At 36.6% G+C, this 21,958-nt stretch overlaps 1 protein-coding gene across 2 annotated transcripts in view; it reads right to left on the minus strand.

Moving 5' to 3' along the window:
- Positions 1-13,837: 13,837 nt before the first annotated feature.
- Positions 13,838-21,958, minus strand: part of PYHIN1 (pyrin and HIN domain family member 1) — a 30,723-nt gene continuing 22,602 nt past the window's right edge. For both annotated transcript variants that reach the window (XM_032154056.2, XM_032154055.1), the window contains exon 7: positions 13,838-13,957. In XM_032154056.2, the coding sequence (XP_032009947.1) occupies positions 13,838-13,957 (120 nt within the window). The remainder of the gene's footprint in view (positions 13,958-21,958) is intronic.

Below are 21,958 nucleotides of genomic sequence, written 5' to 3' on the forward strand. Positions count from 1 at the left end.
GCCGGGCGTGTTGGTGGGTGCCTGTAGTCCCAGCTACTCGGGAGGCTGAGGCAGGAGAATGGCGTCAACCCGGGAGGCGGAGCTTGCAGTGAGCCGAGATCTCACCACTGCACTCCAGCCTGGGGGACAGAGCAAGACTCCGTCTCAAAAAAAAAAAAATAGGCAAAGACTCTGAATAGAAATTTCTCCAAGAAGATATATAAACAGCCAATAAGTATTTTTGAAAATGCTTGACATTATTAGTCATCAGGGAAATGCAAATCACTTTATACCCACTAGGTTGGTTATACCCACTAGGCTGACTAGAATAAAAAATTATGTAATAACAAGTGTTGATCAGGATGTGGAGAAATTAGGACTTTTCTACACTGCTTGTGGGAATGTAAATTGTTGTAACCACTTTGGAAGCCTGTCTGACAATATCCCATCACCTCACATCTGTTAGGATGTCTAGTATTAACAAACAAACAAACAAACAAACAAACAAACAAAAAAGATAACAAGTGTTGGTGAGGATGTTGAGAAATTGTAACCCTTATATGCTATTTATGGGAATGCACAATGGTATAATCACTAAGGAAAACATTATTGAGGTTTCTTAAAAAATTAAAAATGTGGGAAAGTGTTGAGTGAAATAGGTATACAGTGGCCCACTCTCACCATGAACTTCCAGAATCCTAGCTGTAGGAGATCTCATAACTCTCATAGACATCTGAGCTGGCTAGAAGTGCCAGGGGAGTTGGCAGAGACAGAACTCCAGATTGCACAGACAGAGGGTTTTGCACAGGAATGGCTGCAGTGGAGCATGGACATGGATGCTCATCCCTTAAGGCTTGCCATACTCCTCTAGGTGGCTTTAGCCTTTGTTGGCTGCAGGGGCTGGATAGAAATGAGCTATCTGCTCAAAGGGTGGGGCTGGTTTGATCAGAATGCCCCCATCTGCTGGCCTCTCTCAGAGTTTCTGCCTTGCTGCACCAACTTTCAGCATGGCTTTGGCCGCACTGACCCACAATTGCTGTCCCACCAAAGCATTTTTGCCAGCATGTCCCCACATAGATGGTTTAGACAGTAGACTGAGAACACCTCAGCCCCTTCAGTGCAGCAAGGCCTTTACCTCAAGTGGCCAGAAAAAAAAGGTGTTGGCCTAGTTTCAGACCCCTAGAGGTAGAGCACACAGCTAACAGTGCTGAGCTGATCCTTGGACCCATGAAATTATCTAGAAACAAAGCCAATCAACTAAACCCAACTTATAGCACAGTTAAACACTCAAGGGCATCAAAGAATATAAAATAAAAGAGCTCCATCCAAAGGACAGCAACTGCAAAGACTAGCAAAATATTAGCCCACACAGATGGGAAAGAACCAGTGCAAGAACTCTGGCACTGTAGAAATCAGAGTGTCTTACCTCCAAACTACCATGCTACCTACCCAGCAATGTCTAGATGGCAATAAAGATCATTGAAATATAGGAGAAAGCAGAAACCCAATCGAAGGAATCTAAGAAATCCAATAAAATAATACAAAAGCTTAAAGATAAAATAGCCATTTTAAGAAAGAACCAAACTAACCTACTAGAGCTGAAAACTCACTACAAAAATTCCATAATATAATTGGAAGTACTAACAGCAGAAGCTGAGGAAAGCTGAGGAAAGAAATCTCAGAGCTTGAAGATCAGTTCTTCAAATCAACTCAGTCAGATAAAAATAAAGGAAAAAATAATAAAAAATGAATGAAACTTCAAGAAATATGAGTTTATGTAAAGAGACCAAACCTACAACTGATTTGCATCACAGAAAGAGAGGGAGAGAGACCAAGCAAATTGGAGAACATATTTGAAGATATTGTCCCTGAAAATTTACCTAACCTTGCTAGAGAGGTTGACATGTAAACTCAGGAAATTCAGAGTACCCCAGCAAGATATTACACAAGATGACAATCCCTAAGACACATAGTTATCCAATTCTCCAAGATCAAGGTAAATAAAAAATATGAAAGGCAGCAAAAGAGAACAGGCAGATCATGTACAAAGGGAACCCACATCACACTAACAGTGGACCTTTCAGCAGAAATTTTTCAAGCCAGAAAAGATTAAAGGCCTACATTCAGCATTCTTAAACAAAAGAAATTCTAACCATGATTCCATTTCCAGCCAAACTAAGCTTTGTAAGTGAAAGAGAAACATAATCCTTTTCAGACAAACAAACACTAAGTGAATTTGTTGTCATTAGACCTGACTTATAAGAGGTCCTTCAGGGAGTGCTGAACATGGAAACAAAAGGCTGCTACCTGCCACAAAAAAATACACTTAAGTAAATATTCCGCTGACACAATATGCAACTATACAATCAAGTCTACATAACAACCAGCTAAGAACACTATGACAGGGTCAAATCCTTACATATAAATATTAACCTTGAACATAAGCAGGCTAACCACTACACTTAAAAGGCACAGAATGGTAAGTTGGATAAAGAAGCAAGACTCAATTACATGCTGTCTTCAAGAGACCCATCTTACATGTAAAGACACAGGCTTAAATTAAATGGATGGAGGAATATCTATAAAGCAAATGGAAAACAAACAAAATAGAGCAAGGGTTGCTCTTTTATTTCAGGAAAAAAAAAACAGACCTTAAACCAAAAGCTATCAAAGAGGATGAAGAAGGGCATTACATAATGATAAAAGGTTCAATTCTATAAGCAAGACTTAACTATCCTAAAGATGTGTGCATTCAGCACTGGCACAACCAGATTCATAAGACAAGTTCTTAGAGATCTATGAAGAGACCTAGCTAACCTCACAATAATAGTGGGAGAATACAACACCCTACTAACATTGTTAGATAAATCATTGAGGCAGAAAACTAACAAAGATATTCAGGAACTAAATTTCACACTTGACTAAATTAACCTAACAGACATATAAGGAACATTCCACTCAACAACAGAATATACATTCTTCTCATCTGCACATGGCACATACTCTGTGCCATGTGCTTGGCCCCATGCTTGGCCATAAAGCAATGCTCAAGAAATTCAGAAAACAGAAATTATATCAACCACACTCTCAGATCACAGTGCAACAAAAATACAAATCAATACCAAGAAGATCTCTGAAAACCATACAAGTATTTGGAAATTAAACAACTTACTCCTGAATGAGTTTTGGGTAATAAATGAAATTAATGCAGGAATCAAGAAATCTTTGAAACTAATGAAAACAAAAATACAGTATATCAGAATCTCTGGGACACAGCTAAAGCAGTGTTAAGAGAAAAGTTTATAGCACTAAAGGCCCACATCAAAAAGTCAGAAATATCTTAAATTTATACCTAATATCACATTTACAGGAACTAGAAAGAACAAAAGGAAAACAACCCCAAAGCTAGCAGAAGAAAAATAATAATCAAAATCCAAGTTGAACTGAATAAAATTGAGATGTGAAAATTCACAAAAATAATCAAGAAAACTAAAAATTGGTTTTTTGAAAGAATAAGATATATAGACCACTAACCAGATTAATACACACAAAAAAACAAGAGAAGATCCAAATAAACACAATTAGAAATGACAAAGGGGACATTACTATGGAACCCACAGAAATACAAAAACCTCTCAGAGACCATTATGAACAATTTCTATGCTGAAAAACTAGAAAATCTAGAAGAAACAGATAAATTCCTGAAAACATACAACCTGCCAAGATTGAACCAGGAAGACATTGAATACCTAAACAGATCAATAACAAGTTCTGAAATTGAATCCATAATAAAATACCTACAAACCAACAAAAGCCATGGATCAGACAGATTCACATTTGAATTCTACCTGATAGATTAGGAGGAGCTGATACGAATCCTACCAAAATTGTTTCAAAATATTGAGGAGCAGAGACTCTGCCCTAAATCATTCTATGAAGTCAGCATTATTCTGGTACCAAAACCTCACAGAAACACAAAGGAAAAAAAAAAAACCTCAGGACAATATGCCTGATAAATATTGATGCAAAAGTCCTCAAAAAAAAAAAAAAAAAACTAGCAAACTAAATCCAGCAGCACAGCAAAAGCTAAGCCACCATGATCAAGTAACCTTTACTCCTGGGATGCAGAGTTGGTTCAATATATGCAAATCAATAAATGTGATTTATCACATAAACAGAACTAAAAACAAAAATCACATGATTATCTAAATAGATGCAGAAAAGGTTTCAATAAATTCAACATTCTTTCATGTTAAAAACCCTCAATAACTAGGTATCAAAGGAACATACCTCAAAATAATAAGAGATCATCTATGACAAACCCACAGCTAACATCATATCACAAATAGGCAAAAGCTGAAATCATACCGCTTGAGAACCAGAACAAGACAAATTTGCCCACTCTCACTACTCCTGGTTCAACATAGCACTGGAAGTTCTAGCCAGAGCAGTCAGGCAAGAGAAAAAAAAATAAAAGACATCCAAATAGAAAGAGAGGAAGTCAAACTACCTCCTTTTGCAGATAATATGATTCTATACCTAGAAAACCCCATAGCCTTTGCCCCAAATTTCCCAGAAATTATAAACAACTTCAGCAAAGTTTCAGGATACAAAATCAGTGTACAAAAATTAGTAGCACTTCTATACAACTAATAATACCCAAGCTGAAAGCCAAACCAAGAACATAGTTCCTTTCACAATAGCCACACAAAGAATAAACACATAGGAATACGGCTAACCTGGGAGGTAAAAGATTTCTACAACATGAGTTACAAAATGCTGCTAAAAGAAATCAGAGATGATACAAACAAATGGAAAGACATTCCATTCTCTTGGATAGGAAGAATCGATATTGTTAAAATGGCTATATTCTCCAGAGCAATTTATAGATTCAGTGCTATTCTGATCAAACTACCAATGTCATTTTTCATAGAATTAGAAAAACTATTCTAAAATTTATGTGGAACCTAAAAAAGATCCCAAATAACCAAAATAATCCTATGCAGAAACAACAAAGCTGGAGGCATCACACTATCCAAATTCAAACTATACTACAAAGTTACAGTCACCAAAGTAGCATGGTGCTAGAACAAAACAGACACATAGACCAATGGAACAGGTTAGAGAACCCAGAAATAAAGCTGCACACCTACAACCACTGGATCTTCAACAAAGTTGACAATAACAAGTAATGGAAACAGGGCTTCCTATTCAACAAGTAGTGTCAGGATAACAGGCTAGTTATATACAGAAAATTAAAACTGGAACCCTTCCTTTCACCATATTAAAAATCTACTAATATAAAGTTAAAAAAAACTTATATATGTAAAACCTAAAACTGTAAATGCCCTAGAAGAAACCTAGGAAATACTATTCTGGACATTAGCCTTGGCAAAGACTTCATGACAAAGACTCCAAAAGCAAATGTAACGACAACAACAAAAATTGACAAGTGAGATCTAATTAAAGATCTTCTGTACAGCAAATTAGACTATCAACAGAATAAAAAGATAGTCTACAGAATGGGAGAAAGTATTTGCAAACTATGATTCTGAGACAGGTCTAATATCTGGACTCCATAAGGAACTTAAATCAACAAGCAAAAACCAAACAATTTCATTAAAAATGGTCAAAAGCCATGAATAGATCTTTCTCAAAAGAAGATCCATGCAACTAACAAGCATGTGAAAAATGCTCAATATCACTAATCATTAGAGAAATGCATATCAAAACTACAGGGAGATACCAGCTCATGCCAGTCAGCATAGCTGTTTTTAAAAAGTCAAAAAATAACTGATGCTGGTGAGGTTGTAGAGAAAAGGGAACATTTATACATTGCTGGTGGAAATGCCAATTATATGCCATTTTTTTTTTATATGGTGAAAGGAAGAGGTCCAGTTTTAATTTTCTGCATACAGCTAGCCAGTGATCCCAACACTATTTGCTGAATACTTCAGCCACTGTTGAAAGTAGTTTGGAGATTTCTCAAATAACTTAAAACAGAACTAACATTTGACCCAGCAATCCCATTACTGGTATATACCCAAAGGAATATAAATTGTTCTACTAAAAGATACGTGCATGTGTATGGTTTGTTTGTTTGTTTATTTATTTTTTGATTCAGAGTCTCACTCTTGTCCCCCAGGCTGGAGTGCAATGGCATGATCTTGGCTCACTGCAACCTCCGTCTCCTGGGTTCAAGCGATTCTCCTGCCCCAGGCTCCGAAGTAGCTGAGACTACAGGTGCCTGCCACCACGAAAGGCTAAGTTTTTGTATTTTTAGTAGAGACAGGGTTTCACCATGTTGGCCAGGCTGGTCTCGAACTCCTGACCTGAGATGATCCACCCACCTCAGCCTCCCAAAGTGCATGTGTATGCTTATTGCACTTTTCATAATAGTAATGACATGGAATCAATCTAGATGGCCATTAACAGTGGTTTAGATAAAGAAAATGTGGTACATATACAATATGGTACACTATAGAGCCATAAAAAAGCAAAATCATTATTGGGGGAACCCGCCTCCAATATTTCAATGTAGGTTCTATTTTCCATAAGTGTCGGCCAGCTGAGAAACAAAGACAGTACAAAGAGGAATTTTACAGCTGGGCTGCCAGGGGTGACATCACATATCGGTAGGACCATGATGCCCACCTGAGTCTCAGACCAGCAAGTTTTTATTAAGGGTTTCAAAAGGGGAGGGGCTGTAAGAACAGGGAGTAGGTGCAAAGATCACATGCTTTAAAGGGCAAAAAGCAGAACCACTAGTAAAGGTCTAATAAAGATCACATACTTCTAAGGGAACAGGTTAAAGGGCAAAAGCAGAACCACAAATAAGGGTCCAACAAAGATCACAGGGCAAAGGGCAAAAGCAGAACCACTGATAAGGGTCTATGTTCAGCGGTGCATGTATTGTCTTGATAGACATCTTAAACAACAGAAAACAGGGTTTGAGAGCAGAGAACAGGTCTGACCACAAATTTACCAGGGCAGAGTTTCCCCAACCCTAGTAAGCCTGAGGGTTCTGCAGGAGACCAGGGTGTATCTCAGTCCTTATCTCAACTGCACGAGACAGATATTCCCAGAGCAGTCATTTATAGATCTCTCCCCAGGAATGCATTCTGTTCCCAGGGTATTAATATTAATATTCCTTGCTAGGAAAAGAATTTAGCAATATCTTTTCTACTTGCAAATCCATTTATAGGCTGTCTTCAAGAAGAAAAATTTGGCTCTTTTTGCCCAACCCCGCAGGCAGTCGGACTTTATGGTTGTTTTCCCTAAAAATCACTATTATTCTGTTCTTTTTCAAGGTGCACTGATTTCATAGTTTTCAAACACACATGTTTTACAATCAATTTGTATAGTTAACACAATTATCACAGTGGTCCTGAGGTGACATACATCCTCAGCTTATGAAGATAACAGGATTAAGAGATTAAAGTAAGGACAGGCTTAAGAAATTATAGAAGTATTATTTGGGAACTGATAAATGTCCACAAAATCTCCACAATATATGTTCCTCTGCCATGGCTCCAGCCAGTCCCTCCATTCAGGGTCCCTGACTTCCTGCAACAAATCATGTCCTTTGCAGGAACATAGATGCAGCTGCAAGGCATTATCTGAAGCAAAATAACACAGGAACAGAAAACCAAATACCACGTGTTCTTACTAATAAGTAGGAGCTAAACATTGAGTATGCAAGGACACAAAAAGAAGCACAATAGACACTGGTGGTTTACTTAAAGGTCAAGGGTGGGAGGAGGGTGAAGACTGAAAAACTACCTATCAGATACTGTGCTCACTACCTGGGTGACAAAATCATTTGTACGCCAATCCCAGCAACATGTAATGTATTGATGTAACGAATCTGCACGTGTAGCCCCTGAATCTAAAATAAAAGTTGGAAGGAAAAATATGAATACCATATGACCCAAGATTTCTTCTTCTTGGTATTTATGCAAAATAATTAAAATAGGAAGTGGAAGAGATATTACTAGCGCTCCTATGTATGTTACAGTATTATTCAAAGTAGACAAGATGTGAAAACTACCTGAATGTCCCAGTTTTGAATGACTAGATAAGAAAATGTGGTGTGTATATATAATGGAATGTTATTATTTCTTAATGAAGGAAATTCTGCAATAGTTACAGCATGAATGAAATTCTGCAATAGTTACAGCATGAATGAATCTTGAGGGCATTATGCTAAGTGTAATAAGCTGGTCATAAGAGAATAAATACTGTATGAGTCCACTTATGTAGAGTATCTATAATAGCCAAACTTACAAGAGCAGAAAATAAAATGGTGGTTGGCTGGGGCTGGAGGAAGGGGGAAATGGAAGCTGCTATTCGATGGGTATACAACTTCAGATATGCCAGATGAATAAGCTCTGTAGATCTGCTGCACAACACTGCGCTTATAGTTCTTAATACTGTATTGTAAACTTGAAATTTGTTAAGTGGTTGATCTCATGTGTTTATCATAATAAAATTCTAATACATGCCTCACTATGTGGTTTTAGAGAAATAATGTTGCTAACAGTGTTGGGTTTGCCTCTTCCAATCACAATCATTTGCTAATACACTAGAGATCCTCTCAGAGCTATTTCTCTGCCTCTTGCAGAGAACCTCTTGGTACAAACTGATCTCTAAGATGTCTATGAGGGTAGATTAGATCTCTGTGAGCTGTTCTGTCTTTCTCTTTGGTTCACACATTTCAAAGTTAGAGGAAGCCCCAGATTCTCACCTACTTGTGGTCCCAAGTAGGAGCTCTGATGTGTAGTAAGATATAAAAATATAAGATAGAGTGGAGTCAAGGCATTAGAGGTTGATGCTGTTTAAATTAAAACACAGTGAACAGGCTAATTCTTTTGGGTGGAAGATAATTTCTTTCTTATCTCATTTACAGGCATGACTGTCCTTAGAAGTTAAAATTTCAGGGAGAAATCAGCAAACATATTAGACAAAGCACCTAAATGACTCATTCTCTAACTGTTAATTACCATCATCTACATACTCAGGAGTGGTCCATTACACCTAGTTTACATAAAGTAATATGAATATTATGTATTTGAGTAGCTCAGAATACCAATACCATTTGTATATAAAGCAGTTATTTGCTCAGTGTCCATAAGTCAAATTTGAATTTGAAGGATGTTTTAGCAGTTTGTGACACCTTCTCAAGATGAAATCTGTTTCCTAACTAGCTGAATGATGTGATTTTGACCACTTCACTCAATCTCTGAATTTCAGTTTTTTCACTGCACATGAGGAAAAAATTCGGTGGCTTCAAAACATCCTTCAAAATTTGATTTTCCCAAATGAACCAAATTATCATATATATATACGTATATATATACACACACACACACATGAATATTAGCAATGATATCTGGCAATAAAGAATGTCTAAAAAAACTTACTCATGGTATCTGAATCTATCATACTTTCTTACCTTTATGTCTGATAAAAGACATAATCGGAAAGGTGCAGGGCAAGAGGAAAAAAAAAAAACTATATTTATTCCTTGCATTGTTGGTCCAAACCATAAAGGCAGAACTTATAATGTCTCTTTTCCTTAGATTAATTAGGCATATATAGCTTCAGATCACCACAGTTCTCTGATGAGTACAGAAGATTGTTATTTTGCATTTATCTACTTTTTCATAATTGTAAGGGTGAGAGTGAGGCTCTTTTCAGCTTTCTCCATCTTAGGTGGAATCCGTCTTATTCATTGTTTAATTTGCATCTTATCCCTGTTCTCCTAACGTCAGCACACCTAACCCAAGCCAGAACAACAGGCCTGGATGTTAAATCAAGGACTATATAAGACCACCTAAGTGTCACTTGGAAAGTAAATTTGCTTTCTGTGCCCTTTTTTCTTTATATATGGAGAGTAAAAAGGAGAAAACTGTCAACCTTCTAGAGCTACTGTGAAGATTAAGTGACACAAAATAATTGCACCAGGTGCCAAATATATGATCTGTAAATACATTGTAAGTTTTAGATGCTGACTTTCTGCCATTCTACTCTAAAATAAATTAATTATTCTTCAGTTTGCCTAAGTTAACTGTCTGCCTGGGCAACTTTCTGATGGATTCATATAGTGGAATTGGGAAGAGGAAATGGTTGGAGAGCTCCTGAGGAGCTGTTGGTGCTGAAGGAAATGTATAGAACCAGATAATTTACATCAAACAGGGCCAGGAATTCCTCTAACATAGGCAAGTGCCTTCATGCACCTCACCAGAATGTGCCTGGTTTGGCAAGCAAATTACCCAATTATTCCCCCTTCAGGAGTCCAATTCTGAAAAGATATCTCTAGTTTTGGCTAGAGCAACTCATTCCCAGGACACAGTGCTTGCAACAGAATCATAGGCTAGATTTCACCCCTATCTGCCCCTTGGTCTGGATTCGTTGGGCAGGGCACAGTCAGTTCGGTCTTGACCAGGGCCTATTCCTTAAAGATCCCATCCAAACTATAAATCTGTGTGCCCCACCCTGACTTACAGGCCACAGTTTATTTGCTTTTACGTAACTCACAGACAGATTACAGAAACTCCTATGGAAGCACTCTTTTAGAAAAAAAAAAAGTTTATTTTTTTTCAAATTATGAAAATTCTGAATGGAAAATATGATATGAAGAAAATGCATAAAAGTAAAACTAATGAAATAAAATGCACCCTTAATATTCCATTTCCTAGAATTCATAGCTGGTATATATATATATATATATAGTATTTCAACCAGATATATATACATATATGATTTTCTGTGCTTTGATCTTATCTTCATAAACATCATTACCAGTGGCATCAGGTTTTTAGACAGAGGACTTCAGGCAAAATTTCCACACTTGAGTAAAGATTGAATGGTAGTTATTTGATATCCTTGTCCTTGGTGACCTTGAAGCATAAAGAGAAAAATAAACCAGTTGAGATGCAGGTGGCCATACATTTCTTTCTTCAATCACACTGCCTCTCCTCCCTGTGAGCCACATCTCTGCTTCTATTTCCATCTGAAGGACTCTTTTCTCATTCTCACCTATCTCCTTTAATGAATTCCTGTCCTTGGAATCACATCTTCCCCCTCTGTTGGGACCATAAAATGCGATATTCACTCCTACCCAGCATGAGCCCAAGTGAAAGGGCAGGAGATGTCAGGGAACAATAGGATAGAGAAAGGAGCTGGTGTGTCCAACGACAAGGGCTAAAGGGAAACTTCTCACTGGGCAGAAACGTAGGAGGAGTGTACAAAATGTATTCCTGGTGCAACTGCTGTCAAGGAAGGCTTGGGAGTTTTGACTAATGTCCTTGAGAACTGGAGCAATCAGAAAGCCTTTGCATTTTTGTGTGTCTGAATACGTTAGCCTTTATTCTGATCTTTTTGCATTCCAATACTAGCTTTTATTTGTTCCAAGAATCCCACATGATTATGTGTGACAAACAGCATAAACTTTGTCCTGTAGATCCAACCATCTCTGTCTACACAGAGATGTTTCTCACTAAAGACAGCTACCTTTGTGTTCTGATTTGCTTAGGGACATCCTTGGTAATTTAGGACTGTTATGAACTATGTTGACCACCCTCAAATTTAACTCCCTCTTCTGTGCATTGTGTACCACAAAGAATTAAATGAGTTAATGAAACAATTGGATGATAAAGGATTAATGAAGATAATTATTGAAAAACCCTTAGAATAGTCTGAGTCATTCTGCATACTCAGTAAATGAGAGGCATCATTATTTCTATTCTTTTAGGTACTTTCAGTCACATCCACTGTTTTAACAACTATGTCTATACTGACATAATTCACTAAAAGGCCCAGCCAAAATTATCCAAGTTCAAGCTCTATACGTCAGATGGATAATTCTTAGATGTCCTGTGGGAATCTCAAACTTAACTTGTCTAGAGCAGAACACATTTTTTCCCTGGAACACGGTCTTCCTGCCGTGCTCATAGAGGTGTACTGAAGAATAAATGCAATCATGTACATAAAAACATAACTTTCACTTCCAGCTTTATCCAGTAGATGCTCAGTTAGAAAAATATTATTTTCATTGTTATTTCAAAGACTATGCAAGGTTTGTGTGTCAGCCTGATCCAGAAAAGAATTATAATTTATGTTGACCCTCTTGTGGAAAACCCAGATAAAGTTGTAGTGATTGGGAATAAAACTAATAGCTTCTTTTTTTCCCATACAGTAATTCTGAGCCAGTAATATCTCCATTTGTTTTCCCAACCATTCTGGGCTCTTTGATTTAGGGGAGTCATGACAAAAGATGAAAAATAAGAATGGTCTGCTTTTGACTTTAAATCCAAAAGCATAGAAAAATTTATAAAATTAATAATAATTAATTAAAAATTAATACAAACATAGATTGTATTAAATACAAACAATCACTTTGGGATGACCTATAATATATAAAAGCAAGGACTTCTTTCAGAGCTAGTGAATCACAGAGGAAGTAATTGGACATATTTTCCAGGCATCCTGTGGAAGTGCTAGATATCAAAGAAGAAATGGCTATATGGGTGGTTAAGTGTAGGAGACATAGGACCCTAGCTGGGATTCCTGGGCTAAGGGAGGTTTAGATGCAGTCAAATAAATCTAATGGCTATAGAAACAGACCATAATGCGTATTTAAAATGGTAGAACTTAGGCAAACTTTGTGTAGTCCCTTCAAAGCCAAAATGTAGGAGAAATAAGTTCTTTTCCAGAATGTTGTCCTGGGATGTCCAATTATGTCTATGAAGTAACAGAAAAGTGAGTCTCAGCTGGTAATGACTACATATGAGTTCCATCCATGGTCACCTAAGCCAAGATGGCTAAAGAGGACATGCTAGCTTTGACTCTCAAGTAAATTACGTATAATTTATTGAGGAAAATATGATGCTTCGGCTTATCAAAAACAACAAAAACATAAACAAACCAAAAAACTACCACAAATTGAGAACCCCTGTATATAGGTAATCTGTCTTCAACTACGCTGTATGGTGACATGTCTTCAACTAAAAGAGTGGTGACGTGATTCTCCTCTTGCCTTTCTCTTTCATCAACTTCCCTCTCATTGTAGATCATAGTCTTCTGTTCCCTAGGTGGAGGTGACTCCACTGGTCATATCGTGGCCAAAAGCAGGCTGGGATTTAATTGGAACACTTAGATATAAATTCATTAGTCCACTTTTGTCTGATGTTCTTCTGGACAAGAAATCTATAAACTATACTTATTATCAAGTATGGTTGAAGAACACTCCATTATTAGAATTGTAATAAATGTTCTAAATAAAATAAAGAGAAATGTTCAGGACACCTTGGCATGATGTGTTCTATGGTAGGAGGAGGATATCAGTGCAGTATTTTTCTGAGGAAGGGGGATTTTGGTTGGCCCAGAAATATATTGGGGCAAATGAAGAGATGAGAGTAAGGGATTCTAAACAAAGGAAGTAGCATATGTCAAGACACTAGCTATGGAAAGAAATAGGAATTTTGAATATCAATCCTAAGTTATGGTCATTAGCCATAGTGGAAAATTGTGAAAGGAAACTGGAATGGAAGGTACGAACATACTGCTGTATTCATCTCTCCTTGTCTGGATACCTCCCCACATACACTATATTTGGGCCAATGAAAAACTAATCTTCTTGAAGACAGAAATGATTACATGAATGCACATTTTGTGAGTATTGAAGGACTTAGAATCCAGTGGCATGTCCAATTATGTATTGATAAATGAATGAGAAATGTAGTAAAATAATGAAATAATACATAGAGTTTAAATGAGAATCCCTTTGAAGACTCTGATTACCCTTACAATTACATTTTAGAGGTACAGGAATGGAAATAGAAAGGTGGTACCTTATTTAAGGAACTGCTGGATGGCGGTTGGTGGAAGTATCAGAAGAAACAGGAGGGGCCACAGTTGGTGAGATGATTCTAAAGTTTGTAGGTGATGACTGTGCTCCTGGGTGGGCTTCATCCTTCTGGAGTCATAAATTTGGGTAATTTAATCTTTCACTTTATGACAGAAAGAACTATTTTTTCTACTTAATATTTTCCTACATAAGTTGGATGTAATACATGTGTGTATATATGTGTGTGTGTGTGTGTGTGTGTTTCAAAATCCCTTTTTATAGAATCTTCCCTCTGCTAATCTCTCTGGATGCTGGCATACACTTAGTTTTCTCAACCCACATTTCAGCATACACAGAAACTAGCATTATAGTATAAGAGAAAATGGATCTGAGCTGGCAATGATTAGGCATGGGGTCTATTTGAGGCCAATTCTGCCAAGATGACAAAAACACACTGCCTGTTTACTGATCCACCAGATAAAATCTGTAGACACTCTTCAGGAAAATATGAACTTTGGGTAACAATAACAAAATAATAAAGAAAAATCCAATCACATATAGCAAACTCCTGTAAAGAATAAGTCTGTTTTCAACTCATAGGTGTGGGGGAGTCACTGAGGCTGTAGGCTGGGTCAGTGTGGATCTTGGGGCCTGGGTGAAAAACTAGATGAGAGAATAATGACTTAATACTCCCCTTTTCTTTCTGTAAGTTCACTTCTTGTTAACTGCTGATAGAGGGTGCTGTGGCACAGAGGCAGGTGACTACACAGTCCAACTTACTGGTAAGTAAAATGCAGTGTGGAATAGGATTTGACACACACAGATATAAACTCATTCATGGACCCTTGTTTTTACTTACCTGAGCAGGTAGCATATATAATCTCAATTACTTACAGGGTTGAAAATATACTATAATTACTGTGGTGACAAGTATTATAAAGAAAACAAATGAACATGTGAAGGACACAAAGAGATGATCTGTCTTATTTTTGGATGGGGTTATCAGGAGGTCTTGCTTGAGGACAGTTTTAGGCTGGCCCAGAAAATATAAAGGCCAGTGAATGAATAGGAGAAACAGATTCCAGACAAAAGGAGTAGCATATACGAAACAATACATGTAGGAAAGAGTAAGAATGTGGAAAATAAACTGTGAGTTATGGTTCTGAAGCAAAGGGGAAAGCTGTGAATGAACAATGAAATGTAAGAGAGGAACACACTCTTGTATGTCTTCATCTTTGTTTACTCTCTTCCACTCGTTCTCTATATCTGGACCATAAATCACAATAATGTCTTTAGGTCAGGAATGATTTTATCAATGTATCCCTTGTAAATAATAAAAATCCTAGAATCTAGTAGCATCTCTGATTATATACTTAATAAATGAATGAGAAATATAGTAAAATAAAAAGCTGTATTTAGTCAGAGATTGATTGAAAAGCTCTGTCAAGATACTGGTTATCCCTTTAATTATAATAAAGAGAGGCACAAAGAATGGCAACAAGAAGCTGGCACTTTGGTTAAAGAACTACCAGATGCGGTTTGTGACATTTTCTGTGACATCTGAGGATGGTTCAGGGTTGGAGGCTCTCTGATGACTGAAGTTTACCTATGCAGACTCTCCACTTTTGAGAAGATACTATCTTCTTGGAGTCATATGTTCGGGTGATTCTGGCATCTGTGTTCTGAGGAAAAGATCGACTTTTCTGATTAATGGTTTCACTATGAGATGAAGCCTGATTATGTATCTGCCTCTATATCTATATCTATCTATATCATCTATATCTATATCATCATCTGTTTTCATTTTTGATTTTTTAATTTATTTTTTCTTTTTTTTACGCTTTCTTCCCTCTTGCATTTTCTCTGGCAAACAGCATAAATTCAGATATCATAACCTCTTCACCTGTACATTTACAAATGGCATTTCATCCTTCATTTTATTGACTGAAATTCTATAGGTGTGTGATTGGGCCCTGGCTCTGTTTCTGGTGAAAACTCGTCTAGGCTAACTTGGTCAAGCACCTCTGCTTGAGTTATTTTTGTTAAATAACCCTCCTAGGTTATAAGGGTAGCAAGTTTCAGAACAATGTTAGCCAAATGGATGGAAGCCATTTTCATCAAGCAAATACACAAAGGATTCCTGTAATTTGCACTTCAGGACCCAGAAAAATCAGTTGTCGGTTGTTTGGGCATACTGATCTTCAGTTCGCTATCAGCACTCTCTGAAAGCACAGTTCCAGTCACGATTCTGTTTATCCAGTGATGTGCATCAGGTATCCAAAATCCTTCAGGATTCCCAACAGCAATCACAACCATTCCAGATTTCACTAGGGCATTCCCAGAACATGTCATTCATATATATATATATATATATATATATATATATCTTGTTAATGTAAGGATAATGGGTGTCTGGAAAATCATATGTGACTCTCTCTAAGCACTAAGGAAAGCACTTAAGGACATTCTACTTCCAATATCAAATCTCTCTCATTTATTTCTATTTGTAGATTTCCGTAATATTTTTCTTTTGTCCTTAAGGAGATAGAAGGAAAGTGCTGAAAGATCTGTTTGCTTATGGTGGTTTCCTAGTGAGGACAACAAACCCTAGCCATCTTGTGCACCTCATCCTGTTTTAGAAGCTTGAAGAGTCTGGATTATAAAAACAAATGTAAAATTCAACACTATTTGAAATGCTTATTGATATATTACAGATATTTTAATATCTACTCTCTCACACTGAAAGAAACATACTCCCTCAACTACAAAAACTTTTTAGTTGACTAAGTTGAATATGAATCTTTCAACTAATACTAATTATCTTTATTAGCTTGGGAGAGATTTCTAACTTCTTTGAACCTCATGATTCTCATATGTGAAATGAGATACAGGTTGCATCTTCATGGATATGCAATAAAGAATATATGCTATACATTTTGTAATAAACACAGCTTTACTTCAGAATCCAGTGAATGCTCAATAAGAAGAAATATCATTATTATTTTCATTGTTATAGTATATGCAGTGTTTGTGTGTTTGCTCTATTCACAGATACTTTATGCTTTATGTTGACCCAGTTGTAGAAAATCCCATTGAGGAGGTATGGGAAGAATATTAAATAATCTAGTCTCTATTCCCTTCTACCAAAGCTAGTAGTCTAATTTTATTGATAAAAGTGAATTGAACAAGTATCTCTTCAAAATAAGTCAAAACTGATAAGATCAGATATTACAGTTATCTTAGTGGAAAGGCCAAGAAGTGATATTGGACATACGGGGGTTGTGATAATAGACACTGGAGACTCAGAAAGGTGGAAGTGTGGGAGTAGTGTGAGGGATGAGAGATTATCTAATGGGTACAACATACACTATTCAGGTGATGGATACCCTAAAAGTCCCAACTTCACCACTGTGCAATTTAACCATGTAACAAATCTGTACTTGTACACCGTAAATCATTAACAATTAAATATACATAATTATATATTAATAAAAACATTTTCATTACAGTAGCAGAATTTGGATGCCTAAGATCTTGGCTTTGGTTGAATATTAATTTAAATAGTTGCTGATTATTTTCCTCATTGTAATTTCTCCCTACTACCATCCCTGATCATGACTCATTTCATTCTGTGATCTATGCTTTAGATGAGTCATGACAGATGGTCATGCTTCTGTCTTCTTCGGGATTTAGATCCCAAAGCGTAATGAACCTATATCATACACAAATTTTTGAGCAAACCCTTGATGAGTAAAAGGCCAAGGCTTTCCTGCTCACCTGGTGAATCATAGATTGAGTGGTGAGACAACCTTCGAGTGCGTCACCAAAGGAGAAAAAGTCCATGGTGCATTTAGGTGTAGGTGGCCATGGAGATACATGCCTCTTTCTAAAATTATTGTATCTAAGGGAGTTTATGTACAGCAGAATAATTCCTATGAATGTAGAAATGGCTGTATTATGTATTTAGACAGGAGAACTTAGAAACTATCACTCCATTTAGTCTAAGCCATTATGCGTCAGAAAACGGATTGTCTTTAAATGTTTAAGTTTGTCTTTGAAGTAGCAGAGAGTAAATGGATCAGAGCTGATAATGACCAGGAACGCGCTCCATCTAACCACTGAAGTAAGATGGCAAATAGGCTAGATTGATAGCACTATCCACAAATAGTAATTTTAGAAAGTGTACAGAGAAATATGAATTATTGGAATTGACCAGTCAAAAAGAACAAAAGCAGCAACAAAACAAAATGTAAAAATGAGAACTCCTGACATAGGAGTCCTGTCTTCAACTGTTATACATGTATTAGTGATGCAGAAAGAAGGTTGGTCAGAGTGCAATTTGGTAATGGGTAAGATACTAGATTGGAGGATAGTGACTCAGTTTTCCTTTTACCTTAGCTTCAAGTTGCCTGCCCATTCACTGAAGATATAGGCATCTGATTCATAGGTCTTAACATGGCAGTGAAAGAGAAAGAATGAAATAGTGAGTCACAGTTACCTAATTTCTCATGAGAAGCCTTGCAGAACCTGCATTATGGAAACAAACTCAAACCATAACAATGTCTAACTTTAAATATATAGAAAAATATTTCAGAAATTTTAACATCTACATTCTAACTCTGGAAGCAATATATGACCATGAAATACTTAAGTTTTAGAGTTCATTAAGGCTGGATTTGAATGCTGCCTGTAAGACCAAAAATTATTTTTTTAACTTTTATTTTAAGTTCAGAGGTACATGCGCAGGTTTGTTATATAGGTAAACTGCATGTCACAGGGGTTTGGTGGACAGATTATTTCATCACCCAGGTATTAAGCCCGATACCCACTAAGAATTGTTTTTTCATCCTCTCCCTCTTCCCACCCTCCATTTTCAAGTAGGCCTCAGTGTCTGTTGTTCTCCTCTTTGGGTCCATGTGTTCTTATTGTTTAGCTCCGTTTATAAGTAAGAACATGTGGCATTGGGTTTTCTGTTCTTGCATTAAGTTGCTTAGGATAATGGCCTCCAGCTCCATTCATGTTGGTGCAAAGGACGTGATCTTATTGTTTTTTGTGGCTGTCTAGTATTCCATGGTGTACATGCGGCACACTTTCTTTATCCAGTCTAACATTGATGGACATTTAGGGTGATTCCATGTCTTTGCTATTGTGAATAGTGGTGCAACGAATGTATGCATGCATGTGTCTTTGTGGTAGAATAATTTATATTCCTTTGGGCACATGCCCAGTACTAGGATTGCTGGGTCAAATGGGATTTCTGTTTTAAGTTATTTGAGGAATTGTCACACTGCTTTCTGCCATGGCTGAACTAATTAACACTTCCACTGGCAGTATATAAGTGTTCCCTTTTCTCTGCCAGCTCACCAGCATCTGTTATTTTTTGACTTTTTAATAACAGTCATTCTGATCGGTGTGAGATGTTATCTCATTGTGGTTTTGATTTGCATTTCTCTAATAATTAGTGATGTTGAGCATTTTTTCATATGTTTGTTGGCCATGTGCATGTTTTCTATTGAGAAGTGTCTGTTCACATCCTTTGCCCACTTTTTAATGGGATGGCTCATTTTTTTCTTGTAAATTGGTTTACATTCCTTACAGATTCTGGATAACAGATCTTTGTTGGATGCAAAGTTTGCAAATTTTTTTCTCATTCTGTAGATTGTTTGATTACTTTGTTGGTAGTTTCTTTTGCTGTGCAGAAGCTCATTAGTTTAATGAAGTCCTATTTGTCATTTTTTCTTTATGTTGTAATTGTTTATGGCATCTTCAAAATGAAGTCTTTGCCAGGCCCTATATGCAGAATGGTATTTTCTCGGTCATCTTCCAAGGTTTTTATAGTTTTAGGTTTTACACTGAAGTCTTCAATTCATCTTGAATTGACTTTTGTATATGGTGTAAGGAAGGGGTCCAGTTTTAATCTTCTGCATATGACTAGCCAGTTATCCCAGCATGATTTATTGAAAAAGGAGTCCTTACCCCATTGCTTGTCATTGTCAACTTTGTCAAAGATCCAGTGATTGTAGGTGGGCGACCTTATTTCTGGGCTCTCTATTCTGTTCCATTGGTCTATGTGTCTGTTTTTGTACCAGTACTATGCTGTTCTGGTTACTGTAACCTTGTAGTATAGTTTGAAGTTGGGTCAAGTGATACCTCCAGCTTTGTTCTTTTTGCTTAGGATTGCTTTGACTCTTCAAGTTCATTTTTGGTTTTATATAAATTTTAAAATCATGTTTTCTAATTCTGTGAAGAATGTCATGGGTAGTTTGATAGGAATAGCATTGAATCTGTACATTGCTTTGGGAAATATGGCCATTTTTAATAATATTGATTTTTCCTGTCCATGAACATGGAACTTTTTCTATTTGTTTGTGTTCCCTCATTTCTTTGAGCAGTGTTTTGTAATTCTTATGGTACATAGGAACTATCTACAATAACTACCTCCTTGGTTAGCCTCTCTGTGATTGCCTAACCTCTCCAAGCTTCAGTTTCCTCATCTAAAAAATGAAATGATTGCCTCATTATTTTGATTTGAAGATTATGAGAAAAATGGATCCAAAGTGATGTACACAGTGCCTGTCACATAAGACACAATATACAAAACAGACTACATTCTAAGAAAACTCTCTCATCTCACAAATAGCCTGCTCTAGAAAAAAAAAGTAGTATGGTGATTTCCAACCTTGTTGAATACAATAAATCTTTTTGTCAATTTTTGTGGCAATTGTGAATGGAATTGCATTCCTGTTTTGACCTCAGCTTGGATGTTGTTGGTTTATAGGAATGTGTACTGATTTTTGTATATTGATTTTGTATCCTGAAACTTTGCTGAAGTTGTTTATGAGATCAAAGAGCTTTTCTGCAGAGACTATGGATTTTTCTAAATATAGGATTTTGTCTTCTGCAAAAAGTGATAGTTTGACTTTCTCTTTTCCTACTTGGATGCCTTTTATTTCTTTATTTGACTTTCTCTTTTCCTACTTGGATGCCTTTCTTCTTTATCTTTTGACTTTCTCTTTTCCTATCTTGGATGCCTTTGATTACTCTGGCCAGGATTTCTAGTACTCTGTTGAATAGGAATGGTGAGAGAAGCCATCCTTTTCTTGTTCCAGTTTTGAAGGGGAATACTTCTAGCTTTTGTCCATAAAGTATGATGTTGGCTGTGGGTTTGTTGGAGATGGTTCTTATTATTTTGAAGTATGTTCATTCAATATCTAGAGTATCTAGGGTTTTTAACATGAAGGGATGTTGCATTTTATTGAAAGCTGTTTCTGCATTGATTGAGATGATTATGTAGCTTTTTGGTTCTCTTTATGTGATGAATCACATTTATTGTTTGTGTATGTAACCTTGTATTCCAGAGATAAAGCCTACTTGACTGTGTTGGACTAGCTTTTTGATGTACTGCTAGATTTTTTTTTACTTGTATTTTGTTGAGGATTTTTGCATCTATGTTCATCAAGAATAACCACCTGAAGTTTTCTTTTTTTGTTGTGTCTCTGTCTTTTGGTATCAGGATGATGCTGGCCTCATAGAATGAATTGGAGATGAGTCCCTCCTCCCCAATTTTTGGAATAGTTTCAGTAGGAATGGTACCAGCTCATCTTTACGCATCTGATAGCATTTGCCTGTGAATCCATCTCGTCATGGGCTACTTTTAGTTGGTAGACTTTTTCTTACTGATTCAATTTCAGAACTTGTTCTTGGTCTATTCAGATATTCAATTTCCTCCTGGGTTAGTCTTCAGAAGTTATATGTTTCTAGGAATTTATCCATTTCTTCTAGGTTTTATAGCTTGTGTGCATAGAGGTGATTATAGTAGTCTCTGAAGGATTGTTGTATTTCTGTGGGGTCAGTGGTAATTTCCCTTGGTCATTTCTAATTGTGTTTGTTTAGATCTTGTCTCTTTTTTTAGTCTATCTAGCAATCTTTCTTATTAATTTTTTCAATAGATGAACTCCTGGATTCGTTGATCTTTTGCCTGTTTTTTACATCTCAATTTCTTTTAGTTTAGCTCTGATATTGGTTATTTCTTCTCTTGCTAGCTTGGAGATCGATTGTTCTTGTTTTTCTAGTTCTTCTAGTTGTGATGTTAGATTGTTAATTTGAGATGTTTTAAATTTTTTGATGTGA

The sequence above is a fragment of the Hylobates moloch genome, unplaced genomic scaffold, assembly GCF_009828535.3.
Source record: "Hylobates moloch isolate HMO894 unplaced genomic scaffold, HMol_V3 SCAFFOLD_5, whole genome shotgun sequence".
NCBI classification, from domain to species: Eukaryota; Metazoa; Chordata; class Mammalia; order Primates; family Hylobatidae; genus Hylobates; species Hylobates moloch.